At 41.2% G+C, this 21253-nt stretch overlaps 1 protein-coding gene across 2 annotated transcripts in view; it reads right to left on the bottom strand.

Moving 5' to 3' along the window:
• Positions 1–19995: 19995 nt before the first annotated feature.
• The window catches only part of C10H12orf56 (chromosome 10 C12orf56 homolog), a 115553-nt gene continuing 114295 nt past the window's right edge, over positions 19996–21253 (bottom strand). For both annotated transcript variants that reach the window (XM_010386922.2, XM_010386923.2), the window contains one exon: positions 19996–20295. In XM_010386922.2, coding sequence (XP_010385224.2) covers positions 20190–20295 — 106 coding nt within the window. In that variant the 3' untranslated portion in view covers positions 19996–20189. The remainder of the gene's footprint in view (positions 20296–21253) is intronic.

Here is a 21253-nt window from a genome sequence, read left to right as displayed (position 1 = left end):
TGTTTTGTGTTTTGATTTTTTTATTTCAGTAGGTTTTTGGGGAACAGGTCATATTTGGTTACAGGGATAAGTTCTTCAGTGGTGATTTCGGAGATTTTAGTGCACTCATCACTCAAGCAGTGTACATAGTACCCAGTATGCAGTCTTTCATTCCTCACCCCACCTCCCACGCTTCTCCCAGTGTCCCCATACTTCGTTGTATTATTATTATTATTATTATTATTATTATTATTATTATTTTGAGACAGAATTTCACTCTTGTTACCCAGGCTGGGGTGCAGTGGCATGATTTTGGCTCATTGCAACCTCTGCCTCCCAGGTCAAGCGATTCTTCTGCCTCGGCCTCCTGAGTAGCTGGGATTATAGGTACCCACCACCACACCTGGCTAATTTTTTGTATTTTTAGTAGAGACGGGGTTTTGCCGTGTTGGTCAGGCTAGTCTCGAACTCCTGACCTCAGGTGATTCACCTGCCTCAGCCTCCCAAAGTGCAGGGATTACAGGCTTGAACCACCACACCCAGCCCATTGTATCATTCTGATGCCTTTGCATCCTCATAGTTTAGCTTCCACTTATAAGCGAGAACATATGATATTTGGTTTTCTATTCCTGAGTTACTTCAATTAAAATAATGGCCTCCAACTCTATCCAGGTTGTGAATGCCATTATTTCGTTTTTTTTTTTTTTAATGTCTGAGTAGTATTCCATTATATATATATATATATCACATTTTATCCACTTATTGATTGGTGGACATTTGGGCTAGTTCCATATTTTTGCAATTATGAATTGTGCTGCTATAAACATGCGTGTGCAAGTGGCTTTCATATAATGACTTCTTTTCCTCTGGGTAGATACCCATTAGTGGGACTGTGGATCAAATGGTAGTTCTACTTTTAGTTCTTTAGGGAATCTCCACTGTTTTTCACAGTAGTTGTACTCGTTTACATTCCCATTCAACAGTGTAAAAGTGTTTTCTTTTCACCACATCCACACCAACATCTATTTTTTTTTATTTTTAAATTATGGCCATTCTTATCTTTGTTTTACTTATGTTTGTTTTTGTTCCATTTGCTTTTGGGTTCTTGGTCATGAAGTCTTTGCCTAAACCAATGTCTAGAAGGGTTTTTCCGATGTTATCTTCTAGAATTTTTATGGTTTAGGTCTTAGATTTAAGTCTTTGATCCATCTTGAGTGGATTTTGTATAAGGTGAGAGATGAGGATCCAGTTTCATTCTCCTATGTGTGGCTTGCCAATTATCCCAGCACCATTTATTGACTAGTGTGTTTCCCCCCCCCTTTATGTTTTTGTTTGCTTTGTTGAAATCAGTTGGCTGTAAGTATTTGGCTGTATTTCTGGGTTCTCTATGCTGTTTCATTGGTCTCTGTGCCTATCTTTATACCAGTATCATGCTGTTTTGGTGACTATAGCTTGATAGTGTAGTTTGGAGATGGGTAATGTGATACCTCCAGATTTGTTCTTTTTGCTTAGTCTTGTTTTGGCTATGTGGGCTTTTTTTGGGGTTCATATGAATTTTAGGATTTTTTTTCTAGTTCTGTGAAGAATGATGATATTTTGATGGGAACTGCATTGGATTTGTAGATTGCTTTTGGCAGTAAGGTCATTTTCACAATATTAATTCAACTCATCCATGAGCATGGGGTGTGTTTCTATTTGTGTCATCTATAATTTCTTTCAGCACTGTTTTATAGTTTTCCTTGTAGAGGTCTTTCACCTCCTTGGTTAGGTATATTCCTCAGTATTTTATTTATTTTTATTTTTTTGCAGCTAGTGTAAAAGGGGTTACATTCCTGATTCTTAGCTCAGTCACTGTTGGTGTATAGCAGGGCTACTGATTTGTGTACATTGATTTTGTATCCTGAAACTTTACTGAATTCATTTATCAGATCTATGAGCTTTTTGGAGGAGTCTTTGGGGTTTTCTAGGCATATGATTATATCATTGGCAAACAGCAACAGTTTGACTCCCTCTTTATTGATTTAGGTGCCCTTTATTTCTTTCTCTTGTCTAATTGCTCTCACTAAGATGCTTCATTCCTTTTTATTGCCAAATAATATTCCATTATATGGCTAGGCCACATTTTGTTTATTCACCCGTCAGTTGGTGGACATGTGGGTTGTTTCCACTTTTTGGCTATTGTGAATAATGTGCTATGAACATCCTATACAAGTTTTTGTGTTGGCGTGGTTTCATTTCTCTTGATACATACCTAGAAGTGGAATTGCCTGAGCATATGGTAACTGTGTTTAACTGAGGAGCTACCAAACTTTTCCAAGGCAACTGTGGCATTTTTACATTCCCAGGAGTAATGTATGAAGGTTCTCATTCTCCATATTCTTGCTAACACTTATCCATCTTTTTTATATCGCCATCGTAGGAAATGAGAAGGTGTGTCTCATTGCGGTTTTGTTTTGCATTTCCATAGGCTTCAGCTTGTTTTTATATAGCTTGAAAACTAAGAATGCTTTTTACATGTTTTAATTGTTGAAAAAAATGAAAGAAAAATATTTTATGACACATTAAAATTATCTGAAATCTAACAGTGTCTGTAAAGTTTTATTGGAATACAGCCATGCCCATTCGTTGTGTATTTTCTGTGCCTGCTTTTCTTGCTTCAGTGACAGAGTTGAGTACCTGCAACAGAGTCTGTATGGCCTGTAAAATCTAAAATATTTATTATCTGGCCCGTTATGGGAAAGGTTTACCAACCCTTTGTCTACAATATAGTTGGATGAGACTACAAAGAATCTGGAGTGAGAAGGAGAAATTGTGACTTCCCTGTGGAAATGTATGGTTCCAGGGGTTTGGTTTGGTTTTGTTTTACATAAAAGCAGAATGCAAGCAAGCAGAACAAGGGAAGAAATCAGGATGTTAGGGGGTATAGGGAGATCATCATTTTCACCTGAATCGTTATTAATAGGATCTTTTCAACTTTCTGTAAATTTCTCCTAGAGTTCTGTTTCTAATTTACTGCTCTGATCATATCCTCTTACTCATCAGAAATGTCCAGGGATTCCCCACCACCACAACCCTCTCAGTTAGTTAGGACCACTTAGGTCCTGCATGATCTGACTTTATCTTACCTTTCCAGCCTTATTTTCCAGCACTCACCTTCAATAGGACCAGACACCCAGCCCTGAATTTCATGATTCTGTGACAAGGTCTGGCTTTGTTTCCTTGGCTGGAGTGTAGTAGTGCAATCTCGGCTCACTACAATCTCTGCTTCCCAGGCTCAAACCATCCTCATAGCTCAGCCTCCCGAGTAGCTGGGACCACAGGTATGTGCCACCATGCCTGGATAATTTCTGTATTTTTGTGGAGATGGGGTCTCACTTTGATGCCCAGACTGGTCTCCAACTCCTGAGCTCAAGCGATTCGCCCTCCTAGAACTCCCAAAGTACCGGGATTATAGGCGTGAGCCACCGTGCCTGGCACTCATACTTTCTCTTCTTTTTTTTTTTTTTTTTTTTCTGAGACGGTCTCACTCGGGATCATGCCCAGGCTGGAATGCAATGGCGTGATCTTGGCTCACTGCAACCTCTGCCTCGCAGGTTCAAACTATTCTCCTGCCTCAGCCACCTGAGTAGCTGGGATTACAGGTGCACGCTACCATGCCCAGCTAATTTTTGTATTTTTAGTAGAAACGGGGTTTCACCATGTTGGTCAGGCTGTTCTCGAACTCTTGACCTCATGATCCACCCGCCTTGGCCTCCCAGAGTGCTAGGATTACAGGCGTGAGCCGCTGTGCCCAGCCTTCTCTTCTACTTAGAATGCTTTCCTCTTCTCCAAATCCTAGAGATACTTTATTATTGCTATTGTGAAATATTTCAAGCATACAAAGGAGAAAAGCGACATCTGTGAACTCACCACCAAGCTTTGTCAAATCTTATCATTTTGTCATGTTCCTTTAGTTCTTTGAAATATTACAGGCTTAGATATGTTTTTAAACCTCCTCAAATGCCAACTCTTCTAAATAGGCCTCCTTGATGTACTCCGTCAGGATTACCCACATTTACCTACAGGTAAAGCTACTCAGTCCCTTGTATGATGTCTTCTTTGAGCATTCCTTATTATGGTCATTCCCATAGAGTACTACAAAGATGACTTTAGGTAATCCAAGGAAGAGACATTTTTAAAAATTTTGTAGGCCAGGCGCAGTGGCTCACGCCTGTAATCCCAGCACTTTGGGAGGCCAAGGTGAGTGGATCATGAGGTCAGGAGATTGAGACCATCCTGGCTAACACGGTGAAACCCTGTCTCTACTAAAAATACAAAAAGTTAGCCAGGCGTGGTGGTGGGCACTTATAGTCCCAGCTACTCGGGAGGCTGAGGCAGGAGAATGGCGTGAACCAGGGACACGGAACTTGCAGTAAGCCGAGATCATGCCACTGCACTCCAGCCTGGGCGACAGAGCAAGACTCTGTCTCAAAAAATAAAATAATAAAATGTTTTAAAAATGTTGTATGTTTATTTTTTAAAGTACATTACAAATATGCACATACAGCCAGGCGTGGTAGCTAACGCCTGTAATCCCAACACTTTTAGGAGGCTGAGGCAGGAGGATCGCTTGAGCCCAGGAGTTCAAGACCAGCCTGGGCAATATAGTGATACTTTATCTCTACAAAAAAAAAAAAATGTTTTTTAATTAACCAAGCATAGTGGCATGTGCCTGTAGTCCAAGCTACTCAGGAGGTTAAGTAGGGAGGATTGCTGGAGCCCCAAAAATTGAGGCTGCGGTAAGCTGAGATTGTGCCACTGTACTCCAGCCTGGGCAACAGAGTGAGATGCCGTCTAAAAAAAAAAAAATGAAAAGAAAAAAAAAAAGGGCCTGGCATGGTAGCTCACACCTATAATCCCAGCACTTTGAGAGGCTGAGGCAGGCGGATCACTTGAGGTCAGGAGTTTGAGACCAGCCTGGTCAACATGGTGAAACCCCATCTCTACTCAAAATACAAAAGTTAGCCAGGTGTGGTGGCACACGCCTGTAATCCCAGCTACTCGGGAGGCTGAGGCATGAGAATCGCTTGAACCCAGGAGGCAGAGGTGGCAGTGAGCTGAGATTGTGTCACTGTACTCCAGCCTGGGTGACAAAGCAAGACTCCGCCTCAAAACACACACACACACACACACACACACACACACACACACACACACGTAATTTAAAACTTTATACCTAGAACAGTAAATCTGTGATTTCCCAGGTATTCTTTAGGACAGGCTAAGGTAGGTACAAATATTGGGAAATTATTGAGTAATATTAGGAAAATATTGAGAAAAACACTGAATAAATCTGTATTGAGTACTATTATACAGATGATATGGCAAAGATTTTGAAGGTTGTATTCAAATAATTTAGAAAACTTAACTTACTGGAACGTAAATTCTTGACAACAGAGACCCAGTTTTATTTATTTTTCTATATCCTACGCGTCGAACAAAGTCAGAATAGATGATTATTGAATCACTTTCTCTCTGGGGCAGAGAGATCTCTGAAAATCATATGAAACCTCCTAAACCTTCTCACAGATAACTTAAAATATCTTAAAAGACCTTTTCCCCACACCTAGTGCTCATGCCTGGGACAAATGATACATTTTCCTCTCTTCCTTCCCTGCCCATTATGACGAGTTGCCCCAGCTGGGGCTTCATAGATATTAAATAGTGCTAATAATAGTCGTCCTCTAAAGGAATAAGGACTTGAGATTGCCAAGATGATCTTTTTTGCTCCAACAAACCAATCTCAGCATATTTCAGTTTGTGTGCCACTTTCATTCTTGGATATGGTCCAACACACACACACACACGAACATACACTTTCTCTCAAAACACTTTATTAGAAAAATATTTCTCAATCTCCTTAAAAATCATGATTTCATTCCATCTTTTCATCATTGTTAACACCAAACCATTTGAAATCACGTTGGCAACTGGATTTCATCTTGAGACTTGTCATTGAGGAATCATTTTGTTGTGTAGCAATCTCTATTCACATCAGCCAAATTATGTCATGTGATTGCAAAACTGCTGTCCTGTCTTCCAGTTTTTCTGAGTAAATTTGACTCTTTGAGAAGCTTCATTCTTCCTATCCTAAAATGACCTTATATGCTCTCATATCTCAGGGGATCCTAATTGTGATGAAATCTTTCTCTTTGTTTCCTTTCTTATAGCCTGTGTTTTGAGGTGGTGTTTCAGGGGTGTGGGAGTAGGGGAACTATTGAGGTCTGAGTCACAAAAGGAGATCTGAACAAGATATCTGAAGTTCAGTTGGGCCCTCAAAGCTTCACTCATATTGAACTCGATATGCTTCCTGAGAGAAGTCTCTGAAAGTTCTAGAAATGACATTGACCCCTTTATTTCCTAACTCCTACTGTTAAGGCACAGGTCTTTACTGATCTTAAAACCCTAGGCCAGGATGGCTGTAACCAGGGTGTATAACCTTATATTTTATTGTCCACATGAGGACATATTTTAAAATTTCAATAATTTGAGGGGCACAGGTGGTTTTTGGTTACGTGGATGAGTTCCTTAGTGGTGAATTTTGAGAATTTAGTGCACCTGTCCCCCAAACAGTGTACACTGTACTCAATATGTAATATTTTATCCATCCCCCCATCCAACTACCCCCCACCCCATCCCCAAAGTCCATTATATCACTCTGTATGTCTTTGTGTCCAAATGAGGACACTTTTGAAAGTGAAAGTGGGTGCTGGGGAAAAAAGACATAAGCCAGGGACCACACAGGCAAACCATGCTGTCAGGTCAACATACCTACAACACTTTGAGCCCCTTATCCTCTATTAACAGAGGTCAAATTGGGGTCTGTAGATTTTCTTTTTCTTTTTCTTTTTTCATTGTTGTTGTTGTTGTTGAGATAAGGTCTTGTTCTGTTCGCCCAGGCTGGAGTGCAGTGGCACAAACATGGCTCACTGCAGCCTCTACTTCCCAGGCTCAAGTGATCCTCCCTCCTCAGCCCCCAACCCAAGTAGCTGGGACTACAGACATACTCCACCATATCTGGCATTTTTGTTTTTTGTTTTCTTGGGTTTTGCCAAGTTGTCCAGGCTGGTCTCAAACTTCTAGCTCAAGTGATCCTCCCACCTCAGCCTCCCAAAGTGCTGGGATTACAAGTGTGAGCCACCATGCTTGGCCTAGATTTCAACTTGAAAGTCTGTGAGGTGGCTGGGAATGGTGGCTCACACCTGTAATCCCAGCACTTTAGGAGGCTGAGGCGGGTGGATCGCGTGAGCTCAGAAGTTCAACACCAGCCTGGGCAACATAGTGAGACCTCGTCTCTATTTATTTTTTAAATTAATAATAATTTTAAAAAAAGAAAGTCTGTGGGGTTTATTGGATAATTTAAAGTTTTATTTTCATTTCAATAAAATGCTTGTGATTTAATGTGCCTGTGTTTGCATTATTTACATTGATCCAATGTTTGTCCCTAAATGGGAGAACTTTGTCCCTGGCCAACGAGAGAACAGAGGTAGACTTTTCCATAGTGAAATGTTCAAGCCAAGTGAAAGACAAAAAGATGCATGGCCTGTAAATAAAGACTTGTAGTGTTTCAGAAAGAGAAAAGTGGAACATGATCACAGAAAGATGCTGAATTCGAGTATATTGGAGTATTTTACTGTACTCACTTTGCAAAAAGAAACGTATTTTCAGGAAAACATCATGCCTCATAGTGATACTAATTTTCATTAATTTGATAAACTTTTAGATTATAAATTTGTTGATTTTATAAGCATACAAGTTTTCTTACATGCACATTTATGTTAGTATGTATTATAGAAGCAGGACAGCAAAAATGATTTAATTTTGAAGATTTGCAGAAATTTTTATTTTTTATTTTTTGTTTGTTGTATAGAAGTGGGGTCTCACTATGATGCACAGGCTGGTCTCAGACTCCTGGGCTCAAGTGATCCTGCCACCTCAGCCTCCCAAAGTGCTGGGATTGCAGGCATGAGCCACCACACCTGGCCTGCAGGAATTTTTAAAGTATAAGAATCAGTGCTGATACAACACCGAAAGCATAAGTAATAAAAGGAGGAATAGACGCATGAGACTGCATCAAACTAAACAGCTTCCATGCAGCAAAAGAAATAACCAACAGAGTGAAAAGGCAACCTATGGAATGAGAGAAAATGTTCGCAAACCATATATATGATATGGGGTTAATGTCCAAAATATATAAGAAACTCATTTAATTTAATAGCAAAAATACAAATAACCTGATTCGAAAATGGGCAAAGACCCTGAATAGACATTCCTCCAAAGTAGACTTACAAATAGCCAACAGGTTTATAAAAAAGATGCCCAGAGCCAGTCATGGTGGCTCATGCCTGTAATCCCAACACTTGGGAGGCTGAGGCAGGCAGATCACTTGAGCCCAGAAGTTCAAGACCAGCCTGGGCAACATAGTGAGGCCTCGTCTCTACAAAACAAAAACTTTTTAAAAATTAGGTTGTGGTGGCACACACATGTAGTCCAGCTACTCGGGAGGCTGAGGTGGATTGCTTGAGCTCAGGAGATCAAGACTGCAGTGGGCCATACTCCAGCATGGGTGACAAAGCAAGACTCTGTTTCAGATACACACACACGCACACACAAACACACACGATGCCCAGTGTCACTAATCATCAGGGAAATGAAAGTCAAAACTATAGTGAGATATCACCTCACACTTGTTAGTATGGCCATTACCAAAAATACATAAGTGTTGAGGATATGGAGAAATTTGAACATGTGTACACTGTTGGTGGGAATGTAAAATGCTACAGCCATATGGAAAACAGTATGAAAGTTTCTCCAAAAAATTAAAAATTGAACTGTTGTATGATCTAGCAATACCACTTCTGGTATTTATCCAAAAGAATTGAAAATGGGATCTTGAAAAGATATTCGTACTCCCATATTCATTGCTGTGTTATTCACAATAGCCAAGAGGTAGAAAAAAACTGAATGTCCATCAGTGGATGAATGGATAAAGAAAATGTGATATATATACACAATGGAATATTATTCAGCAGAGCTGTCCTGCAATATCTGCCATTATTTATAACATTGTTTTTATGGGGAAATTATTCTGTCTTCCACATAACTGACCTACAAATGAAGGTCTTAAAAAGAGAAGGAAATCCTGTCATATGCTGCAAGAAGAGTTTGGAAGACATTATGCTAAGTGAAATAAGCCCATCTCAAAAACAACACTAACAACAACACTGCCTGATTCTTCTTACATGAGGCATCTAAAGGAGTCAAACTCATACAAACTAGAATGGTGTTTTTGGAGAGGGGAAAATTAGTTGCAATTTGATGGGTATAGGATTTCAGTCATGCTAGATGAGACATTTCTAGAGATACGCTGTACAACAATGTGCATATACGTAACAATCAGGTACATTTAAGATTTTGTTAAGAGGGTACATCTCAATACGCGTTTTTCACAATTTAAAAAAAAATCAATATTCCATAGGTTAGACCAGTTTTGCCTTTCTTTCTCTTCCTAATCCACCTATGCCCTCTGGTGGTGATAGTTGCTAATAGAAGTAAAATAACTACTCCTTTATATCCTTTCCGAATTCATATTGTAGGTCAGCTGTGTGGAAGACAGAATAATTTCCCGTAGAAACAAAGTTGTAAATAATGGCAGATGTTGCAGGACAACCCACCAAAACCCATATAAATCTTACTTGAAATAGTACTAAGAGTAGCCCTATGTCGCTTGATTTACACCCTCCTTCCTCCACCTCCTTCCTCCTTCCTCCTTGTTGGCGCAACAAATGAAAAATCCCATATTCACAGTCACTGTCACTGCTACTCTGTCCCCATCACCATCAGAAATAGAAAGAGGAAAGAGAAGGGAAGAGGATTCATGCTTCGGCCAAATCTAACATCTTTATGTATAGGCATACCTTCTGTCCTGAAACCCCACACCCATCCTGGGGCCTTCAAAGGAGTGGACCACCTAGAAGGAAACTTAAAGGTCCTCTTTGCCTCTTTCAGAATCTTGGGGCAAATATTAAGACGATCTTGTATTCTTTCCTCTTGCTCAGCGCGTAGTCCTTAGCTCTCCAGGGCTTCACCATGTTGCGCAGGCTGGTCTTGAGCTCCTGAATTCAAGCAATCCACCTGCCTCGGCTTCCCAAAGTGCTGGGATTACAAGTGTGAGCCACTGTGCCCATCCAGTAATTCCAAAGTCAAAGTCACCAGTCTCCAGAGTCAAAATCACCTTCTAAGTAGATGGCCACAAAAAAGAAAAAGACTAGAAAAAATAAAATGGAAAAAAGAAAGAAAAAACTCTTCCACCCAAGATCTACTCATGCCTGGAAATCTCTACGATGTATAACCAAGAAACCTCCAAAGACCTTGTCTTTTCCCAGCTTTATAAAACTTTCCCCCAGTCCCTTCTAGGGGCTGGCTGGAAGAAGGAAGAGATGAGGGACTAAACAATCCCAGACAAGCTGGTGTACATCATATTCCATTAATGCTTGATTGTCTTTTTTTTTTTTTTTTTTTTTTTTTTTTTTTTTTGAGATGGAGTCTCACTTTGTCACACAGGCTGGAGTGCAGTGGCATGACCTTGGCTCCACTGCAACCTCTGCCTTCCGGGTTCAAGTGATTCTCCTGTCTCAGCCTCCCAAGTAGCTCCGATTACAGGCACGCACTGCCACACCCGGCTAATTTTTGTATTTTAGTAGAGACAGGGTTTCACCATATTGGCTAGGCTGGTCTCAAACTCCTGACCTCAAGTGATCTGCCCGCCTCAACCTCCCAAAGTGCTGAGATTACAGGCGTGAGCCACCGCACCTGGCCCAATGCTTGATTTTCTTATGTGCCCAACTATTGTTTGTGCTGTATGATTCCCAGGGCCTCTCCCCAGGAAGGGACAAGAATGACATGGACCCTGCTGTATGTAAACACATTTTTGTTGTTGCTGTTATTTGGTTGGTTGGTTAGACAGGGTATCAATCTGTCTCCCAGGATAGAGTGCAATGGCACCATCATAGCTCACTAAATCCCATTTCTAAGGAACTAGAAAACTGTGGAATATTATCAAATCCATTCAAAGTGACAAGAGGAAAAAATCTATATTCTGATTTTAGTGATATAGGAAAAAAGATCTGGAAGAGCATATAGGTGAGTAAAAACACTTGGATTGTTTAGAATGACCTGATGTTGGTGCATTATTTAATTTGGAATTACCAGCCAGGAGCAGCAGCTCACACTTGAAATCCCAGGACTTTGGGAAGCTGAGGTGGGCAGATCACTTGATTCCAGGAGTTCAAGACCAGCCTGGGCAACGTGGTGAAACCCTGTCTCTACAAAAAAAATTCAAAAATTACCTGGGCATGGTGACACATGCCTATAGTCCTAGCTACACAGGGGGCTGAGATGGGAGGATTGCTTGAGCCCAGAAAGTTAAGGCTGCAGTGAGCTAAGATCGTACCACTGCACTCCATGCACTCCAGCCTACGTGAGAAAGCAAGACCCTGTCTCAAAAAAAAAAAAAGAAAAAAAAAAAAAGAGTAACTCGGAATTACCCAAACATTGGTATAATGCATAATTTTGTTTAATAATAAATGAAAATATTATTGACTGTTTTATATTGTCAAAATGCAAAACTACAAAACTTAAGAGGCTTAATACAACCCTTTATTGTATCTCACAATTCTGTGGATGGGATGGGCAGTTCTTCCACAGGTCTCACTTGGGTTTCCCACGAGTTTGCTGGGAAAGGGCAGCTGGTGCTCTTCTGTGTGGTCTCTCCATGCCTATGATGTCATCCTCCAAGGCCTCTCTACATGGTGGCTTGGAAACAGAAGCTGCCAGACCCAGACCATCTTAAAGTCTGGGGCAGAAATCCTAGAACTTTACTTCCTCCACATTCTTCTGGTCAGAATATCACAGGCTCAGCCCAGATGAGAGCAGAAGGGACACAAACTTCACCTCTTTTTTTTTTTTTTTTTTTTTTTTTTTTTCTTTTTTTTGAGACAGGGTTTCATTCCTGTCGCCTCAGGCTGGAGTGCAGTGACATGATCTTGGCTCAGTACAACCTCCGCCTCCCAGGTTCAAGCAATTCTCTTGCTTCAGCCTCCTAAGTAGTTGGGACTACAGGCGTGTGCCACCACGCCCGGCTAATTTTTGTATTTTTAGTAGAGACAGGGTTTTGCCATATTGCTCAGGTGATCTCAAACTCCTGATCTCAGGTGATCTGCCCATCTCAGCCTCCCAAAGTGCTAGGATTATATGCGTGAGCCACTGCACCTGGACAAACTTCACCTCTTGATGGGAGGAGTAACATGCAAATATAGTGACGGATGGTATTGTTTGGAACATGTTTGGAAATCAGCTATCACTTTGACTTTTTTTAAAACCATACTGATGCTGGGTGTGGTGGCTCACACCTGTAATCCCAGCACTTTGGGAGGCCGAGGCAGGCAGATCACTTGAGGTCAGGAGTTCGAGACCAGCCTGGCCAACATGGTGAAACCCTGTCTCTACTAAAAATACAGAAAGAATATTAGCCAGGCATGGCGGTGAGCACCTGTAATCTCACCTACTCGGGAGGCTGAGGCAGGAGAATTGCTTGAACCTGGGAGGCAGAGGTTTCAGTAAGCTGAGATCACGCCACTGCACTCCAGCCTAGGCAACAGAGTGAGACTCCATCTCAAAAATACAAAACAAAACAAAAAAACAGAAAAAACAAAACCATACTGAAATCTTAAGCCAGTAATTAATCCTCATCTAATTTGTGTTTTCTTAGTCCATTTATTGCTTCAACGTAGATGAAACACTTGGTGCCAGGCACCATTCCAGTTGCTGAGGATAAAGTATTGAACAAGACAAAGAAGGGTCAAGCCCTCATGGAGCTTACATCCTGAAATTCTCACATTGCAAAGAATAAGCAAGTAAACAAAAAACGTTAAAAGGTAATGTAGGTGGGTGAGATGCTACTGTAGAGTGATCAAAGAAGCTCTTTGAAGTGACAGCTGAAGATCAGGGAAAAAACATTTACTAGTACAAATTTCCAGGGCCTGAAAGAGCTTGGGGTGTTTATTTGAAGGAATAGCACAAAGGCCAATGTGTTTGGGGAGTAGCAAATGAGGAGAAGAATGATTTGGATTAGGTCACAGAGATAATCATGGGTCAGGTCATTAAGGGCCTTGAAGGCCATGGTAAGGAAATGGAATTTACTCCTGGATAATGAAAAGCAGTGCAAAGATTTAAATTCATTGGTCAGGTGTGGTGGCTCATGACTGTAATCCCAGCACTTTGGGAGGTCAAGGAGGGCAGATTACCTGAGGTCAGGAGTTCGAGACCAGCCTGGCCAACATGGCGAAACCCCGTCTCTACTAAAAATACAAACATTAGCTGGGCATGGTGGCAGGTGCCTGTAATCCCAGTTACTCGAGAGGCTGAGGCAGGAGAATCGCTTGAACTCAGGAGGTGGAGGTTGCAGTGAGCCGAGATCACACCATTGCACTCCAGCCTGGGCAACAAGAGTGAAACTCTGACTCTAAAAGAAAAAAAAAAAAGATTTAAATTCATTACCTCAGAAGTTATATTGATTTCCATGTTCAAAAGACAACTGTCCCTTTAGAAAATGGATTGTAGGGGTCAAAAGTGACTAAATAGGCTATTACAGTAGGTGCTGGAGATTCAAACTAGGGTAATAGCCATAATTATGAGAAGTCAGTAGATCAGGAATATATCTTGAAGAAAATGCCAGTAAGCACTGATGGGTTACATTTGCGGAATAAAGAGAAGGGAGGAAACAGATCTCTCAGGTTTCTCTTTTGAGTAGTAGAGTGAATGGAGTGCCATTCACTTAGATGGAGAGACTAATGGAAGAATAGACTTTTATGGTCACATAAGGCAATCAAGAAAATTAATTCCATTCTGAACATGTTTAGGCATGTTATAACCGCACAATAATTTGTAAGTGAACTCTATGACTTGATGTATGGTTTATGCAAATCTGTGCAAGAATAAGCCATGCTATAACAAAGTGTCAAACTACTTGGGAAATGAGAATAAACTATATACTGTATATTTAAAGTACAAGGTCACTAAGCAAGTGAGTGTTTCTGTTAAGATAATAGCTACTGTTTATTGAGGGCTTGCTGTTTATTTGAACCATATGGAATTGCAGATCCCAACATTTTTGAACTTGAAAATGACAATGCTATATGGGTCATCCTAATATATAGTAACCATAAAATTAGATGTTTATGTATGAATTAATTAATATTCACAAAAACCCTTAAGATAGGCTTCTTACTATCTTATAGTTTACAAAATAAAGGTGCTGGAAGATTTAAAATAACCCGCCAAAAGTCTGATGACAAGTAAGAACAAGGTCTGACATAGCATCTTATCCCAAAAGTAACACTACCCTACCCAGATTTCTAGCCAAGGAATCATGTTGCCTTCCCCCAAATGACAAAAGCTTCAGATTCACAAGGCACAGAAATACAGAGAAGTGCTTGGTCTGACTGCATGGAGAATGGCTGTCTCCCCACTATCGATACCCAAATTCAAGTTGACTTTACAAGCCTGTACTGCATTTATTTTATTTTTTATTCATTTTTTGAGATGAAGTCTCGCTCTTGTTGCCTAGGCTGGAGTGCAGTGGTGTAATCTCAGCTCACTGTAACCTCTGCCTCCTGGGTCAAGTGATTCTCCTGCCTCAGCCTCCCAAGTAGCTGGGTTTACAGGTGCTGCCACCACACCCAGCTAATTTTTGTATTTTTAGTAGAGACAGGGCTTCACCGTACTGGCCAGGCTGGGCTCGAACTCCTGACCTCTAGCGATCTGCCCACCTCGGCCTCCCAAAGTGTTGGGATTACAGGCGTGAGCCACCACGCCTGGCCTGTACTGCATTTTACAAGCAAATCCAGTGAACAAAGAGCAATCAGACAGTAATTTAACACTATCAAGGGTTGTTCAAAAATTCCCACCATGAACCTGGCATGCTGGCATGTTCCTGTAGTCTCAGCTACTCGAGAGGCTGAGGCAAGAGGATTGCCTGAGCCCAGGAGTTTGAGGCTGTGGTGTGCTGTGATCTCACCTATGAGTAGCCGTTGCACTGCAGCCTGGCCAATATAGCGAGACCCCATCTCAAGAAAAAAAATCAAATTTATCTCGTCAAGAATTTTCAGCTTCTCTTCCATATTTATCACTGAACCTCTCTAATTTGCAAATATGTTAAATATAAAACAAGTGGTTCTAGCCTCAGAAAAAATATAATGGCACAGATTGAAGCTTAGCAGCCAACAAGCTTTCAGTATGCTTATCAGCTGCCTTATAGCATATTTATTAATGCCCTCTCAAGCATTTCCATACAAAATTAAAAGTGTTACCACCAGTGAGTTAGATTCAGTATGAAATTATGTAAAATATGCTATCAGTTATAGGAACTTCAGGCTTTTCCTTCTTTAAACAGTAGCTAAAATATCTAGATTTCAGTAAAAATCAAGAAATTTGGCCAGGCGCAGTGTCTCACGCCTGTAATCGTAGCACTTTGGGAGGCCAAGGCGGGCAGATCACTTGACGTCAGGAGTTCGAGACCAGCCTGGCCAACATAGTGAAACCATCTGTACTAAAAACACAAAAATTAGCTGGGCATGGTGGCACATGCCTGTAATCCCAGCTACTTGGGAGGTTGAGGCAGGAGAATCACTTGAGCCCGGGAGGTGGAGGTTGCAGTGAGCCAAGATTGCACCATTGCACTCCAACCTGGGGGACAAGAGCGAAACTCAAAAAAAAAAAAAAAAAGAAAGAAAAGAAATTCTTCATGTATCTTCTCTAACGCTACCTGTGAATCCGTTTGGAACTCTGTAAGTAAAGAATGGCTATTTCAGTTTGGTCACTTAGTAACTACCTGTTCAAGTCAAAGGCTGGAAAAAGTTTAGGAACCAAAAAGCTTCCAGTCCACCCTTGGAAAGAGTATTTTCCACATAGATCTTCCATTGATGGCACCAATTAGAGCCAACACTCTTTCCTGGCGGTAAGCAGTGAAAATAGTCACTTGTCAGGCCAGGCGCAGTGGCTCACACCTGTAATCCCAGCACTTTGGGAGGCTGAGGTCGGTGGATCACCTGAGGTCAGGAGTTCGAGACCAACCTGGGCAACATGGTGAAACCCCATCTCTACTAAAAATACAAAAAAATTGCCAGGCATGGTGGTGGGCACCTATAATCCCAGCTACTTGGGAGGATGAGGCAGCAGAATCGCTTGAACCTGGGAGGCAGAGTTTGCAGTGAGCCAAGGTCGCGCCATTGCATTCCAACCTGGGCAACAAGAGCGAAACTCAGTCTAAAAAAAAATTGTAAATGAATCTGTTCTCCAATGCTCTATAGATCAGGGGTTCTATGAGTATAGTGACTGGTCCTCAGATTGGTTAAAAAAAATAAGGCAATACTTATTAGTCTTTAAATTCTCACCCAGCTTTGTTAAGTTTAACAATATATACCCCAAGTCCTTACTGCAAGTCAGACACCATGCTGTGTGCTAAAGCATTTATGTTTTCATTTAAATCTCCTAACACCCTATGCAATAGGTTATATTGTCTTTGCTTTAACTGCAGCTTGCAAATATTAGTAACTTCCTAAGGTCCAAAACTAGTGCAGAACTGGAATTTAAACCATTTTGGCCTCAAAACCAGTGTTCTTACCCCCTATTATATATAGATGAAATTTTAAAATTATAATTATATATAATTACATATAATCTCTATATATTATTTACGTATATTTTTAAATTATTTTGTATTTTTATTATTTTTTTAATTCATTTTTTGAGATGGAGTCTCACTCTGTAGCCCAAGCTGGAGTGCAATGGCACTATCTTGGCTCATTGCAACCTCCGCCTGCCGGGTTCAAGTGAGTCTCATGCCTCAGCCTACCCCGATTAGCTGGGACTACAGGTGTATGCCACCACACCCGGCTAATTTTTTATTTTAGTAGAGACAGGGTTTCACCATGTTGTCCATGGCGGTCTTGAACTCCATTGCTCAGGCTATCCACCTACCTTGGCCTCCCAAAGTGTTGGCATTGCAGGCATGAGCCACCGTGCCCAGCCTATTTACATATATATTTTATTTATTTATTTATTTTGAGGTGGAGTCTTGCTCTGTCACCCAGGCTGGAGTACAGTGGTGCCATCTTGGCTCACTGCAACCTCCGCCTCCCAGGTTCAAGTGATTCTTCGGCCTCAGCCTCCTGAGTAGCTGGGACTACAGGCACACCTACCACACCTGGCTGATTTTTGTATTTTTAGTAGAGACGGGGTTTCACCATGCTGGCAAGGCTGGTCTCGAAATCCTGACCTTGTGATCTACTCACCTCAGCCTCCCAAAGTGCTAGGATTACAGGCATGAGCCACAGTGCCTGGCCTACCTATATTTTTAAATGGTAGAGCTGATGACTGCGGGAGTAGATAGGGGTGGTAAATGGCAATGCTTGTAACTATAAAGGTGGCCAAAGGGTTTAGAATCTTGACCCTGGCTTGAAAACTGTCCATGTGTACTTGTCTTTTGGCAAGCCTTTGAATTCTGAAAAAGTTATTTATGTGATCTTCATAGTCAAATTTGTCTACAATCAGATTTCTTGAAAAATAATTATTTTGTAGGTGAGGTCAATATTTAGTTAAAATGTTAAATGTATCTGAGCACTAATAGAGATGGATCATTCTGTGATTTTTCTTGCCTTTGACAACAATGCAAACAAAAACCACACAACAGAAAAGAATAGTGGTTGGATAATCCTTCGAATTATTAGTTTCTGGTCCCAGACTGTGCAAATGAATAGACATGAGTTATACAGAGTAGCCTGAAGAAAATCAGGGTGACAAATATTCAACCATTAGCTCTCCAAAAAACCACTGACTTTAGCCCAACATGAAAAGATTCAGATATATTTTGACAGAGCTTTTGCTCACAGAGATTAAATAAAGTAAGATCCCGGGGCAAAGAGACGAGTGGGAGAGGAGGGCAGAAATCACGTGGGAGAGACACCCCAAGCCCTCACCAGAGCCTGCACGGCTACTAGCCCAGATCCAGGGCACTGCTTAGAAGCTGAGGCAGAACTGAGTTGATCTTCTCATTGTCATCCTGTGGGTTCACCAGTACATTCTTTGTCCAGTTTGAGGTGATTCTTGCCTGTGTTCCAAGAATCTTTTCATATTCCTTTGATTGACCATCTCTTGAAAATAATCTCCCATCTAACAGCCAGGACACTCAAAAACACCATTTTGCTCCTCTTTCTGCCCCCAAAATGGAGGGTAGAAAACTTGGACTCTTCATTGGTTAATGAAGGAAAAGGCCTGGACACTTTATGGGGTGATAGCTGGTGACAGCTGAAAGGGAAACTTTGGGTAAAATAAAGGAGGATTACTTGGAGTTAGTGCGAAATCATCCACCAAGCTGAGATAGCAGAGAAACACTACTCCATTTCAGAGTGTGAAATGTCTTGTCACAGGCAGAGAATGTTAGAGCTGGAAGGGAACTTGGAGAACATCACCCCCACCCTTCCACATAGCAGAGGAAGCCCAGGAAGAAACAGATGTGGCCTGGAAAGGGGGCCTGACTTGCTTGAAGTCAAATAGCTGGTCATTTGGCTTTGTCAGAACCAGGAATAAAATGTCCTAGTAATTATCTCCACTGCCCAACACAGGCGAATCTGGCTTAGGAACTCTTTCTTTGGAAGTAGATTTTTCTCTGATCCTGCCTCAAGTCATAATAAGTTGAATGGAGAGTCCAGTTTCTATGTTCTTAGAAGTCCAAATTCAACACCTCACAGTGATGCCAAAGTTAAGTATTTGTGGAATTAAATTAGTTTATGGCATAAAATATAGTAAAGACAAGTTTTTAAATAGTTGTGGGAGAGCCATAACTGCTCATGGAAAATTCGTCTTTCGTAGAGACTCTATGGGACTACACAAATCAGCCTACACATGCCTGAAACAGAGTGGCACCACGCACTTAATTTTGTTGAAGTCCAAGCTTCTTTCCCTGTGATAAAAGAGGAAGTGACATTCTATACAGCTATGCCTGTGTTCTGCTCATTCTTCCAGGAATACTTTTGTCACTAGAATTTGTACAGGTGGAGGAGGAGGGTGTCATCCTATTGCTCGGCATTTCTCATATAATCACTCTGTAGCTTATACTCCCCACAACAGTTTATCTCAGGATGTTTCGTGGCTTCACGCTACCCACCATTATTACACCAGAGAAACTCACCAGATTGTATTTTCTGTATTCACTCTTCATAGGCTTCTGTTCCCTTGATAGATTTTTGTCTTAGAAACTTTTTTCTTGAGAAACACTAATGTTTAGCACCACTTTATGTATGCAAGAGTGGATGTAGGTTTCTTTGTAGCAGATTTAAAAACTCTGGCATCCAGCCCTGGTGGTTTCTGGTGCAGAAACTGAGAGACCCTTTGGTGTTCTACCTGGAGGGGTGGCTGGCGGACGAGATCTTGGGTGAATGACCCTAGGCCCAGACCAAGCTGTAATTCTAGAAATGGCGTGGATGCACCAAGCCCTGCTGGTGGTAGACACAGTGGGCTCCAAGAACCTAGTCGAAATCATGGTTTTTGGGTGGCTCTGTAAACAGAATCGGGTGAAGAGCATGCTCCTGTCCCTGGCATGGTTTCACCAAGAACACTGTGCCCGAGCTGAGAAGATAAAACACCTTGAGAAGAACTTGAATGCCCGTGTCTGAGGCCCTCACACTCCCCAGCATCCTATTGCTTAAGGCAACAGAACTATTGTCAGGAGCATTTTGAGAACTTTCTTGCTTTTGCTGCTAAGGTTGAAGAGAAGCAAGTATAGCATTCCTAAATCCCTGCACTCCTTTTTCCTGTGTCTTGATGGATAGTGGTTTATTCTGTGCCAAGAGTGAGTTTGAAGAGCTACTCTAATAGAGAAATGGCCCTTTTGCCCAATGGTATAACGATCTTTGCACACTTATAATAAAGCAAATTTATTTTTAAAAATTTTAAACTTCTCATAGAGAGGTATTGATGGAACATTCAATTAAAATCTTTGTTTATAGGACTCAGAGATAGCCAGATATGAAACAAATCAAAAAATGTTTCTCATGAATATCAAGTTGACTCTTGATTAACATTTTATACTCTTATTAACATTGTATACATTGTTTCTATTCAACCAATTTCAGAACTTCATGAAAAAGTTGAGTAGTAGGTTGAGTAATGGGGTAACACAATGGGAGCCTTTTCTGCAAGGCTGGCATGTGAATAAAGTACCTGCAAATCATAAAAAGAAACAAAATAGAGCGCTTTAAAAACAAGAATTTTCACATTGGTCGCATCAGTACATTCACACTCACTGGCTAGGGTTGTTGGGTGTGGGAGTCTAAGCCACAAGACTTGGGCAGCATTTTCAGCCCTCCAATCTCCCTCATTTGTGACCTAGAAAACCTCTGACATGTGGACTGTCCTCACCACAGTATGAGCAGAGGCTCCTGCTTCTTGGTTTATCAGGCAGTGTACAGTGAGGAGTTGAAATGAAAGGGTCGAGCTGTGGTGACTACTAGGGCCAAGTCAAGAAGGAAGAGTAGAGCTCATCCCTACGGCCTCAATAAAAGCCTAGGAATGGCCAGAGGAAGAGGCAAAAATGAGAAGGCTTTCAACCATCCCCTTGGATGACTTAAAAGAATGGGTCTCAACACTGAGTGCACACTGGAATCACCTGGAGAGCTTTATCTTTAAAATCCCACGGCCCTGGTACCACCCCAGACAAATGGAAACAGAATTTCTACATGTGACACCTGGTTATCAGTATTTTTTTTAATAGGTTGAGTATCTCTTATCCAAAATGATTGCAATCAGACGTGTTTTGGATTTCAGGTTTTTTCAGATTTTGGAGTATCTGCATTATACTTAATGGTTGAGCATCCCTAATATGAACATGTAAAATCTGAAATGCTACAATGAGCATTTACTTTGAACATCATGTTGGTGTTCAACTGATTTCAGATTTTGGAACACTGCAAATTTTGGACTTTGGTTTAGGGATGCTCAACCTGTAGTTACTCAGGTAATTCCAATGCAATGTGAGTTGAAAACACTAGTTTAAAACAAGAATCCAAACCTAAATGGCTACCAGTAATGTAATTTAGGGGGTAAGAGTAAGCACGAGAGAGAGGAGATGGTGGCAAACTAAACAGTACATGATGCACCTAAGGGGGTAGCTGCAGGAGTT

The sequence above is a fragment of the Rhinopithecus roxellana genome, chromosome 10 (genome assembly GCF_007565055.1).
Source record: "Rhinopithecus roxellana isolate Shanxi Qingling chromosome 10, ASM756505v1, whole genome shotgun sequence".
NCBI lineage: Eukaryota > Metazoa > Chordata > Mammalia > Primates > Cercopithecidae > Rhinopithecus > Rhinopithecus roxellana.
The sequence above is the reverse complement of the archived record's forward strand: the minus strand, read 5'-3'. Positions and strand labels throughout refer to the sequence as shown.